Consider the following 12,545-nt stretch of genomic DNA (forward strand, 5'->3'; position numbering starts at 1 on the left):
AGAGGGGAGTAGGCAGAGAAGGGGGAGGGGGGAGGGGGGTTGCTGCTGCTGCTGTTGATTTAATTCCTGTGGAGACACTGATGCTGCCAGCCCCCGTCTCCTAAATGGGGACTGAGAGCCGACCCCTGTGTGCCATTTTGTGTCCGTGTTATGTCATCAAAAGATTTTGTATAGACTAGTGACATGAGATCTATGTTTAGTCAGAATAATATTTCAGAATAAGGCAACTGTAGATTACTGTGAGCTGCTGTATGGTTCGTACTCACTACAGATGAGCTGGGGATACTGTTAGTACCAAATACATCTCGTGGGGAAGATTGGCAGAAAGTCAAGTGAAACAAATGAGGTTGTCCTCCAGCATTACAAGATACCAGTCTTCGAATGAAGTATTCTGTGTCACTTCCAGCTCACCAACGGAAGAAACACAATCTCATATCTGCACTGACTTAGTTACCACTTATTTATGAAAACTTGTACAGAGCCATAAATACTAAGAAGACATTTACAACTGTGAAATTACAATAAATCCAGACCTTTAGCTACTTACAGGCGTTGATAAATATCAACAGGGCCAGTTGAAAATGTGTGCCCCGACCAGGACTCGAACCTAAGGTCTCCTGCCCGCATGGCAGATGCTCTATCCATCTGAGCTACTGAGGACACAGATGATAGTGTGACTGCAGGGACTTACCTCTGGCACGTTCCCCATGAGACCCACATTCCCAACTACTGTCCACGCACTACATTTGTAGTGTCCCTGCCCACTATACTCATTTCTGGCAGCAGTCAATCTACCGATTTCCGTAAGAGTTCGCACTGAAGAAGATCATTGGCCAGTAAGCCTTGTCTATATGAAGATGGTATCTGTTCTTTTGGACATGTCCAAAAGAACAGATACCATCTTCATGTATTCATATATTCATATTTTCAACTGTGGATGAGTATGTACATATATCTGCAGGTGAGATGTGATGACTTTCAGCAGTGCTGTGATAATTGCAGGAAAACAATGGTTTGCCATAAAATATGGTCACAACTGCTAAGAAAATATAAAGAAATGTATATTATTAATTCAAAGTTTGTATTTTTTCAGTTTATTTGTATGCTTAAGTGTTTTAACAGTGAATACCAGTTGCATTAATAATAAAATGTCAGTACTTTTGTATGAAGATTGTTTTAAACTTTTGAAACCGAGTATCTGCATTCAAACCTAATGTGGGTTAGCGTTATATTTCACCATACCCTTCATTCTATCCTAGTTGCATCCATATAGCATTATTCATGGTCTTGGCATTCCGCCTCGACAACAAGTTCACCAACAGAGAACATAGTGTTTACTTTGGGAACAGGCCATTATCCCACAATTGACATCCAAAATATTATGGTGTCACCATGACTAGATCATTGAGATTCAAGAATCATCTGTCAAACACAGCTGGCCAACTTAAAAATGCCAACAACATCTTGCAGAAACTTGCCAATACTTTAGGGGGACCTTCAGGCACCAAACTACTGACTTCAGTTTTAGGTCTAGTCTATCAGGTAGCAGAATGCTGTGCACCAGTCTGACTTGACAATACTCACACTGGTCTCATCAGTGTCTAACTGAATCAAACTGTTCTCCGTATAACAGGCTAAATAAGGACGACTCCCCTGCAGATTCGGGGGTTAAAATAGGACCAAGTTATTCCTGCCTGTTGTAAGAGGTGCCTAAAAGGAGTCTCACATGTTTCAGTCTATATGTGGTGGTCCCCTGTAGGGTTTGACCTTCATTTTACCAAATGTTCCTGAAGAGCAAGACAATTGGGGGAGGGCACCTTACATGGTGCATCGTGTCCATCTTGCACTGAGACCTTCAGCATTCTTTATCATTGTGGCTTTGCAGTTCTACTCATTTTCCATCTCTTGGGTGAGGACACCTTCCTAGGTGCATTTTCCTTCATCCACTATGCAGTGTAATTTTCTGCGCTGATGATGACCGTGGACTTCTTTGTACCTCATATCCAGCACAGTAGCCAGTCTGTTGTGGTGGGGCCATCGTGTACACTGCTGATTGTAGCCCCCAACTACACAGAGATCACTCTGCTGATGCCTGCACCGTTAACTCCCCATGTATGCCAATGAGTAGATGCCTGTCACCCTGGGTCATCAGGACTCCCGGCAATTGCCATCCTGCCAGGTGGCCATTGCTGTGGCCAGGTGGCACCTGTGGGTAAGGCCCATGGTTGGAGTGGGAGGCATCAGGGTGGATGACATGCCATGAAGCATACCATGTCATCACTTGCTGGTGGTCAAAACCAGCAGTCTCTAAGTGCTTCAGTTCTTAGTTTAATGTAGGGAAGTATGACCCCAAACTGTTCCCCACCCTGGCCACACCATGGGAGGAATGCCAGGCTAAGGATGGCAGCAAACCTTATTCACCCTGGTACCTAGTATGTATGAGAGCTGATGGGGAATCCTTCAATGTGATGAAGCCTCAGTTTTTTGTAGAGTATTTAGAGGACAAGTTTGGGGAGGTGGAGGAATTGTCCAAAATCCAATCTGGGTCGGTCTGATAAAAACAGCATCCTCCGCCCAGTCACAGGCATTACTTGCCTGTGACAAGCTGGGGTATGTTTCCATTACCATCATGCCCCATAAGAGCTTAAATATGGTCCAGGGTATTATATTCTACAGGGACCTTCTTTTGCAGTTTGATGATGAGCTGCGTGTCAGTTTAGAGTGGCGAGGTGTCCATTTTATCTGATGCGTCCATCGGGGTCTGAAGGATAATCAGGTGTCCATTGGTGCCTTTATCTTGGCCTTCGAGGGTGACACACTACCCAAGAAGGTCAAGGTGATGGTCTATTGCTGTGATGTCAAGCCATATATCCCTCCCCCAATGTGGTGCTTTAAGTGCTGAAAGTTCGGGCATATGTCTTCCTGCTGACTTCCAGCATCACCTGTTGAGATTATGGATGTTCTTCACATCACAATACCCCATGTGCCCTGCCTCCCATCTGTCTCAACTACAGAGAGCACCATTCCCCTTGCTCACCAGACTGCAGGATTTTACAGAAATGAAAATCATGGAATACAAAACCCTGGACTGACTAACTTACATTGAGGCTAAGAGGAAATTTGAATGCCTACATCTTGTGTGTATGGCATCCTCTTATGCCACCATGATCACAAAAGTTCTAGTCCCATCAGTTCCGCCAATTCCAGTCAGTTATCTGAGCTGTAAGACTACACCTGCCCCTTGCTGGTGGGGGTCACTTCCCTACCTGTTGCTCACACATCACCCACCTCGGGAGCACTGCCCCCCATATATAGCTCGAGCCTCTGTGTCAGAGAATTACCCCCTCAGCCTTTCACATTCTTAAACAGCAGATGGAAGGGACAGTACTCTCATTCATTGAATGTCACAGTGAACCCTATAACGATCCATTTACAGAGTGGGAGCTCCTCGGTGCCCTTGCGCATTGCCCTGACACAGCTCCTGGGCCAGATCAGATCCACAATCTCTCAGAGACTGCAAGTGACATCTCCTCATCATCTTCAAGCAGATCTGGTGCGATGGCATCTTTCCATCGCAGTAGCAGGAAAGCACCATCATTCCAGTGCTCAAAGCCGGTAAAAACCCGCTTGATGTGGATAGCTATCGGCCCATCAGCCTCATCAATGTTCTTTTTAAGCTGTTGGCTCCTAGATTCACGGGGCCTACTGGCTCCATACCAGTGCGGTTTCCACCATGGCTGCTCTGCCACTGATAATCTAGTGCCCCTCGAGTCTGCCATCCAAACAGCCTTTTCCAGACACCAGCACCTGGTTGCCATCTTTTTTGATTCATGGAAAGTGTATGACATAACCTGGTGACATCATGTCCTTGCCATTTTATATGAGTGGGATCTCTGGGGCCCACTCCCGATTTTTATTCAAAACTTCCTGTTGCTCCATACTTTCCATGTCCAATCTGGTGCCTCCCATAGTTCCCCCCATATCCAGGAGAATGGAGTCCTGCAGTGCTCTGTATTGAGTGTCTCTCTATTTTTAGTGACCATTAACAGTCTAGCAGCAGCTGTAGGGCCATTGGTCTCACCTTCTCTGTATGCAGATGACTTCTGCGTTTCATACTGCTCCTCCAGTACTGGCATTGCTGAGTGGCACCTACAGGGAGCCATCTGTAAGGTGTAGTCGTGGGCTCTAGCCCACGGCTTCCAGTTTTCAGCCACGAAGTCATATGTCATGCGCCTCTGTCGTCATCGTACCATTCATCCAGAACCAGAACTTTACCTTATGACAACCCATCACAGTAGTGGAGACATATTGATTCTTAGGAGCTGGCCAAAGTGGCCATGCGGTTCGAGGCGCTACAGTCTGGAACCGAGTGACTGCTATGGTCGCAGGTTCAAATCCTGCCTCGGGCATGGATGTGTGTGATGTCCTTAGGTTAGTTAGGTTTAATTAGTTCTAAGTTCTAGGCAACTGATGACCTCAGAAGTTAAGTCGCATAGTGCTCAGAGCCATTTGATTCTTAGGACTGGTTTTCAATACTCGATTGACTTGGCTTCCTCATCTTCGTCAGCTTAAGCAGCAGTGCTGGCAGCAGCTCAATGCCCTCTGCTGCCTGAGCAACACCAACTGGGGTGCAGATCACTCTTTGCTGCTGCCACTCTACAGAGCCCTTGTTCAGTTCTGCCTTGACTATGGGAATGTGATTTATGGTTTGGCAGCGCCCTCAGCATTGCATTTACTTGACCCAGTGCACCACTGTGGAGCTCGACCAGTGACAGGAGCTTTTAGGAAGAGTCCCGTGGTGGAGGCTGGAGTCCCTCCATTGCAGATCAGACATGCACAACCACTTGCCAGTTACATTGCACACATTCATAGCTCTCCCAAGCATCTGAATTACTATCTCCTTTTCCCAACCTCAGCAGTTCATCTCCTGCATCAGCGGCCCAGGTCAGGGCTTACGATTGTGGTTGGCATCCGATCCATTCTGTCTGAACTGTAGTCCTTTCCTCTACCACCTCCACTCAGGATCCATCCGCATACACCTCCATGGTGTATACCTAGGCCACAGCTTTGTCTGGACCTTTTGCATGGACCCTAAGGACTCCGTTAACCCCATGGCTCTCTACTTCCACTTCCTCTTGATTCTTGATGTGTTCCCGGGTTCTGAAGTAGATTACACCAATGGCTCGATGGCTGATGGTCACATTGGCTTCGCCTACATTCACATTCACATTGTCATTAATTTTAGCAGATAATACCTCATTGGCTGATTTAGTTTTACCTTTTATACATTTTAGCGCCTGTCCCTTGCCCGTTTGTTGTCCTTCTGTGATTCTTGTGGTTTTTGCTTTCTCCTGGTATTGTGCTGTACGTCTCCTTTGTTTTCTTCTTTCCCTTGTGGAATTGTTTTAATGGGAACAAGGGACTGATGACCAAGCAGTTTGGTCCCTTCCCACCCTCTTTTAAACCAACCAACCAAATAAAGGCAACCCAACCTGTTGGCTACTCCCACTAAACAATATAGCTCCTCCCCATCTGCAACAAGAAAAATTACTCGTTATAGAACTCAAAAAGATGAAGAACAGCTCTCTTCTACAAATCCACCAAGATATGGATGAGACAGATACCCCCTGCCTTTCATAAAATGCCATGCCTCACCACCACACCACACAGATATAATAAGTAAAGTAAAATCTGGTCTGCCGTAAACAAGAAAAGCAACACATTCGTTTCTGAAAATTGGTTGGTCTTATTCAGCATTCCAACACACCACATTGTTCTGCACTCTTTTGGCTATGAGACCCTATTTTTCAATATAATCTCCATTCAGAGCGATGGGCTTATGCCACTGCACTGGGAGGGCCTGTATGTCTGCACAGTACCGCTCTACTGGTAGACATCAGAGCCAATGTCTGGCTGCATCAATAATGCCTCCATCATCCATGTACTGCTTCCTGTAGAGTTCATATTTCATTGGACCAAACAGATGGAAGTAAGAAGTTGCAAGATCTGGGCTGTAAGTGTATGAAAAAGAATAGTCTACTGAAGTTTTGTGAGCTCCCCTCAGGTGCATAGACTTGTGTGGTGACAAATATGCTAGAGTTGTTTCTTCAATTTCCTGACTGTAGCAAAGTAAAATGAAGAGTTGATCATTGCACCATGATGGGTGACATCAGACAGAATAAACACTTTGAGTCCCAGAAGACCATCACCATGACCTTACCAGCCAAGGGTACAGCTTTGAACATTTTCTTTGGAGGAGAAGTGGTGTCATCGTTGGTTCAAAGTGATGAAGTCACGTTTCATCATCTGTGATAATGTTTGAAAAAAAAATTGTTGCCATCAGCCTTGTAACATGCAAGCTGTTGCACACAGGTGATCCTTCGTTACTCTTTACGGTCTTCTGGTAGGCTGTGGGAAAGCCTGTGGGCACACACCTTTGAGTGCCACAACTGGTGGATGAATGTGTCAGCACTACCAACAATCTCCAGCTGTGCAGCAAGATGTTTGACTGATACAATGATCCCCTCAAATGAGAGGGTCCGCACATTCCAACATTGCAGGAGTCGTGGCTGTGTTTGGCTGGCTGGCATGCAGGGGTTTGGACAGGTACACGTGACCTAGTTGTGATGATGACAGATGCTTCGTCCAACCTCTTGCCGTGCTTTTTTTGAGTGCCAGGTCTCTGTAGACATTCTGCAGCACCTACGAATAACTGTGATGCTCTGGTTTTCTGTCAAAAGTAGCTCGATGACAGTTCTCGTCTTGGAACACACCTCCATTCCACGTGGCATTTTGAACACTACAGTTGCAGTGACACCTATTGGAACTTCATGAAACCATAGAGGCTGAAGCAGGAATATTCCATGATGTCCCACAACAAATTTCATGTTTTTGCAACAGAAATTGGCAGAGAAAAAAAATATTTTGCATTACTTCTTCAATGTCCCTCATAGAATACGAAAAAACTGTAACAGGTGTAATTTTTGAGAATATTCTCATGAAGAAACAGTGGTCCAGCTAAAAGTACTTTAAAAGTTGATTAAAAAGAGTCTCAACCACAATAAAATATTTATTTACAGTGGTTACCGGTTTCAGTTAGAATGTGACTGTTTTCAGACCACTTACACCACAATGGTAGATGGTGGCAGTGAATGGAGCAGGTGTCACAGCTCCGTGAATGTCAACTGAATGTCTGTATAGATCAGAGAAAGCAGCTTCTCTGAAGTGCAAGAGTGGAGCTGCTAGGCAAACCGTAAAACGTTCAGCTGGAGATTGCAGTCACTTGTGACTGCTCCATATTTCGCACACGCTACAGAAATAACCATAGAATGTATCAGCAACATGGACATTCAGCTGTTCTTGTTCTCACAATTTTGAGGTTTTATGTATTTTTATATTTTTTCTTTTTTTGTTTTATATGGTCTGTATGCTTTATGTGCATACTTAATCTTTGTATTGTAGACTATTTACATGTAATTACCTCTTGTGATGTAGTGAGCCATATACTAAATAAATAAATAAGCATTATTAACAAAATTTTAAAATAGCTGTGGACTCTTTCTAGGAACTAACTTCATTTAAACTGAGCTGTAATTTTTTGTCTCGACGGCAGGCCAGGTACCTGCTGAAGCGCCCAGAGAACAGCACTTACTCCACTCCTTGGCCCTCACTTGTCTCCTATGTGGTGGGCACAGACTTCCAGCAGACAGCCACGATGAGTGTATGGGTCATGGGGGAGGAACCGACCACCATAGATGGTTTAGCAGCGGAGGAGCCACTGTTCCTCAACCTCAACTGGACAGGTATGCTATCCCAAAAGGGGGGGGGGGGGGGGTACCCAGTGACATGAACTGGTTCTCAGTCTGTAGGAAGAAGATACCTGACAGCTGGAAGCTGTGTTGCCAGCTTTCAGCCAAAAAGTGCAACCAGATCCAGGTGCAAAAAATATCCAACTACACAGCTATGGTGACACCGAAATATTGCCATGGAGATGCGTACAATATCATGTAATGTAATTGGTCAAGGTAGACACCCCAAGAAGCCATGCTGAGCCCACTGCAACAGTCAGGGATCTTCTACATCCACTACATCTACATTACTACTCCACAATTCATGCATAAGTGCTGGCAGCAACCAATTTCTCTCTGTTTCGCTACCCTTTGACTGTTGAACACCACGTGTAAAAAATGAACACTTAAATCTCTCGATGTAAGCTCTGATTTCTCTTACTGTGTTACAGTGATCATTTATCCATATGTAGGTGGGTGTCAACACAATATTTTTCACATTTGGAGCAGAAAGTTGTAGACTGAAATTTTGTGAAGAGGTTTCACTGCAACAAAAAATACCTCTGTTTTAATGATTGCTATCCTACTTCCATGTTATATTCATGACACTTTGTCCCCTATTTTGTTATAATACAGAATGAGCTCCCCTTCTTGGAATTTTTGATGTCTTCTATCTGTGTTATGTGGTATGGATCCGACACTGCACATCAGTTTTCCAGAATTGAGCAGATGAGTATAGTGTAGGCAGTCTCTTTAGCAGATCTGTTGCGTCTTCTAAGTGTAATGCCAATAAAACGCCATCTTTGGTTCATCTTCTTCACCACTATTTTTAACTTTTTCATTCTAATTTCACTTGTTGGTAATTGCAATACCAATACATTTAGTTGAGTGGCTGCCTTTACATATGTGTGAAATTTAACGGATTCTTTTTGGTACTTATGTGGATGACCTCACACTTTTTATTGTTATAGCTAGTTGCCACTCTGTGTACTAAACAGATATCTTATCTAAATCATTTTCTAATTTGTTTTGATCTTCTGATGATGTTCCTAGATAGTAAATGACAGCATTATCTGCACACAGTCTAACCAGGCTGCTCACATTGTCTCCTAAATTGTTCATATAGATTAGGAACAAGAGAGGGCTCATAACACTTCCTTGGGCAATGGCAGATAGTGCTTCTGTTTTACTCAATGACATTCCATTGATTTTTATTGAACAGTGATCTTTCTGACAGCAAATTGAGAATCCAGTCATACGACTGAGATGATACTCCGTAGGCACGCCACTTGATTAGAAGCCGCTTGTGAGGTACAGTGTTAAGAGCTGTCTGGAAATTTAGAAATACAGAATCAGTTTGAGATTCCCTGTTGATAGCAATCATTATTTAATGTGAGTAAATACCTCCTATTTAACAATAAAAATATTTTCTGAGTTTGTGGCGACTGTGTGTCAACAGATCATTCTCTTCGAAGTAATTAGTAATGTTCAGACACAGTATTTGTCCCAAAATTCTACTGCAAATTGACTACAGTAGTCTTCAGTTCAAAGACTGGTTTGATGCAGCTCTTTGCACCAGTTTATTTGGTGTAAGCCCCACCATGTCTGCATCAATACTGCACACTACAAGGCCTTCCCAAACAGGCACGACCCCTTTACCTACCCCCTCCCCTTCCCCCCAAACCTTGTACCTAGTGTGGAAACACATTTCTCATGTCACATCCTCACACACCCCTAATCCTTCAACCACCACCAAGAATCAGGTGCAAAGTAGCGCCCCTCTCATCACCCTGTATTACCACAGATGCGAGCATCTGAACTGTATCCTTTGCAAGGGATTCAGTTATCTATCATTGTGCCAAGAAATGAGGGACATCCTACATGCAATACTTGCCACCCCTCCTAAAATCATATTCTATCAGCCACACAACTGGTACATCATTCCTGTTCTGTCACTACACCACTCTCACTCCCAACCCATTCCCTAGGGGTCACATCCTGTGGAGGTGCACAGTCCATCTGGCACATCCTACTCCAATCCTGTCACAGGCTTATCTGATCCCATCACAGGCGGAGCCACCAGTTCAAGCAGCCATGCCACATACCAACTTTTATGCTATTTCTGTGCAGCAGAAATGAAGGCCGTGCTCGCCATGTGTAGCATCTCTGAGAGGACTGGTTTGTATGGAGAGGAGTAGAGGGTCCGAATCAGAGACTCGGATGGTTCTGCAACCGTGCAGGCTGCAGATTCCTTCAGTTGCACCACAGGGTGGTGGGATTTCCAGTTCCGCTTAACAGATGTGTTGCATTACTCATGCGTAGTGGGGACTATGTGGTGGAGACTTGGCAGTTTTTTAGTTTTGGAGGGTTTCAGGAATGTACAGAAATGGCTTCAGATTCAAAGGGTGCAGGAAAACACAGAATGAGCATAGTCCCAGTAGCAGTCAGTATTGTAATAGAAAGCAGTGAGGCTCAAATCATTATAAGCATCAAAACCTGGCTAAAGGCAGAGATAAGCTCAGTTGAAATTTTTTAAAGAAACGTAATGGCATTCAGAAGTAATAAGTTTACAGTGTTGGCGATAGAGAGTTTATCTTGTAGTAGTTCATCTTGTAGTGAAACTGAAATAGGTTGTTCCTGTGTGTTAGTAAGGGTACAGATTACACTTTACAACCAGAATAAGTTAGTATTTGGTTCCTTGTACAGACCCTCTGACTCAGATGATTCAGCTGTTGATGAAAACTTGAGTCTCATTTCAAGTAGGTACCCCACTAAGAGACAATCTCCACTCCTTCCAAACTAACTATGTAAGTCGAAAACAGATGTGGCTTAAATTCAGAGAAATAGTATCAGTGAGAATTGAGAGATTTATACAAAATAAATTCAGATAAAATGCAGGTGATCCACTATGATACACAAAACAGGTCAGGACACTGTTGAACACTGTTGCAGAAGGGGGGGGATCATAATCATGTCAAATTTAAAAGAATGAGAATCTCCAAGACTGGTGACATTTTAGTGAAGCTCAAAACTTACCACAGACTTCAAAGTCAGATGCTTTTAATACCATTCACAATGAAACTCAGCCTCAGCATGTGATGAAAATCCAAAAGGATGCAGTCAATACCTTCACCATACAATACCAATGGTAATACTACCAGTGGCTGTGCCACTGAAGCAGAGTTACTTAACACATCTCAAAAATTCCTTCAGCAAAGAAGATTAAGTAAATATTCCAGAATTTTAATTGAGAATAGCTATAAACATGAGTAAATTAGAGGTGTTGTGAAGTAGTTTAAATAACTGAAAAAAGTTAAGTCTTCTGGTCCAGACAGTATAACAATTAGGTTCCTTTCAGAGTACGCTGATACAATAGCTCCTTACATAGAAACCATATAGAACCAGTCACTCTAAACAGAGTCTGTTTCTAAAGACTCACACCAATACCGAAGAAAGGAAATAAGTAATCCAATGAATTACCGATCCATATCACTGACACTGATTTGCACTAGAATTTTCAAACATATACTGTATTCATATGTTATGAACTGCTTCAAAGGTAACTGTGTATTGAGACATAGGATGGATTCAGAAAACATCATTCTTGAAAAACACAACTAGCTCTTCATTCACATAAAGTTATCAGTGTTAAAAACAGGGGATCTTATATTAATTTCTAGATTTCTGTAAGGCTTTTGACCCATTCCTCACAAGTGACTTCTAATTAAATTGTGTGCCTATGGACTATCACCTCAGTTGTGTGACGGGATTTGCGATTTCCTGTCAGGAAGGTCACAGTTCATAGTAATCATCAAGTAAAATGGAAGTAACATCTAGTGTTCCTGAGGAAAGTGTTATAGGCCCTCTACTGTACCTAATCTGCATAAATGACATGGAAATGATAAACAAGCTGGGATGGCAAACATTAAAACAAAGGCATTTTTCAGTGCACTGAGATCTCACGTAATTTCGGTCACTATCTTTCTCCCAAAAATGTTAAAATATTTTGTTGAAGCCCAACTATGTAGAGAGAAATAACAGTAGTAAATAATTAAGAGAACTCAGAGTTCACAAAAAAATATTTGTTCATTTTTTCCACACACTGCGAGAGTCTATGATTTGCAGAGAAATATTCTGAAGGTGGTTTGATTTAGCCTCTGTGAGGCATTTAAGTGTGAACTGCAGAGTAGTCACATAGATGTAGATGAGGATTTTTATGTGAACATGGCCACAAACCGACCATCCATCAGAATAAATGGCCACTGCAAACTGTGGCTGAGAAGAGAATTGAAGCCACCCCCCCCCCCCCCCCCTCCCCCGCAAATGCACCAGCTGAGGTCCCACTGCCCTCCATTTCAACTATGGATGTATGAAGAACAATATACTAGTACTATAGTTCAATGACAGCAACAAAGTCCATGCTATCTGGAACCTTGACTGTAGTACCAGCTTTTCTAAACAACGTATGTGAGAGTTATCCTTGTAACACATCTTTCATTCCTGTAATCCTCCTGGCCTCAATCTCTGCTAACCCACTTTGCCCATATGCTTCTACCAACAGTTTACGTGTCATCTGTCTTGCCCCTCCTTCCAGTCCAACCTTCCATATCACTTTCCTCAATCTTTTGTCCCACGCCCCTCTGCGTCAACTTCAGCTTCACTGTGTGCAGCACCTCATCTGTTACAGTTAAGATGTTTTGCATGCCTAGCTTGTGTACCTGTCATGCCCCCATTTGCATTCCTAGTTGGCACACCTGC

The 12,545-nt window shown here is 43.4% G+C and overlaps 1 protein-coding gene across 1 annotated transcript in view; it reads left to right on the forward strand.

Moving 5' to 3' along the window:
- Positions 1 to 12,545, forward strand: part of LOC124805407 (aminopeptidase N-like) — a 521,668-nt gene that overhangs the window by 384,737 nt on the left and 124,386 nt on the right. Inside the window, exon 10 of the mRNA XM_047265968.1 lies at positions 7,613 to 7,802. Coding sequence (XP_047121924.1) covers positions 7,613 to 7,802 — 190 coding nt within the window. The remainder of the gene's footprint in view (positions 1 to 7,612; positions 7,803 to 12,545) is intronic.

The sequence above is a fragment of the Schistocerca piceifrons genome, chromosome 7 (genome assembly GCF_021461385.2).
Source record: "Schistocerca piceifrons isolate TAMUIC-IGC-003096 chromosome 7, iqSchPice1.1, whole genome shotgun sequence".
NCBI classification, from domain to species: Eukaryota; Metazoa; Arthropoda; class Insecta; order Orthoptera; family Acrididae; genus Schistocerca; species Schistocerca piceifrons.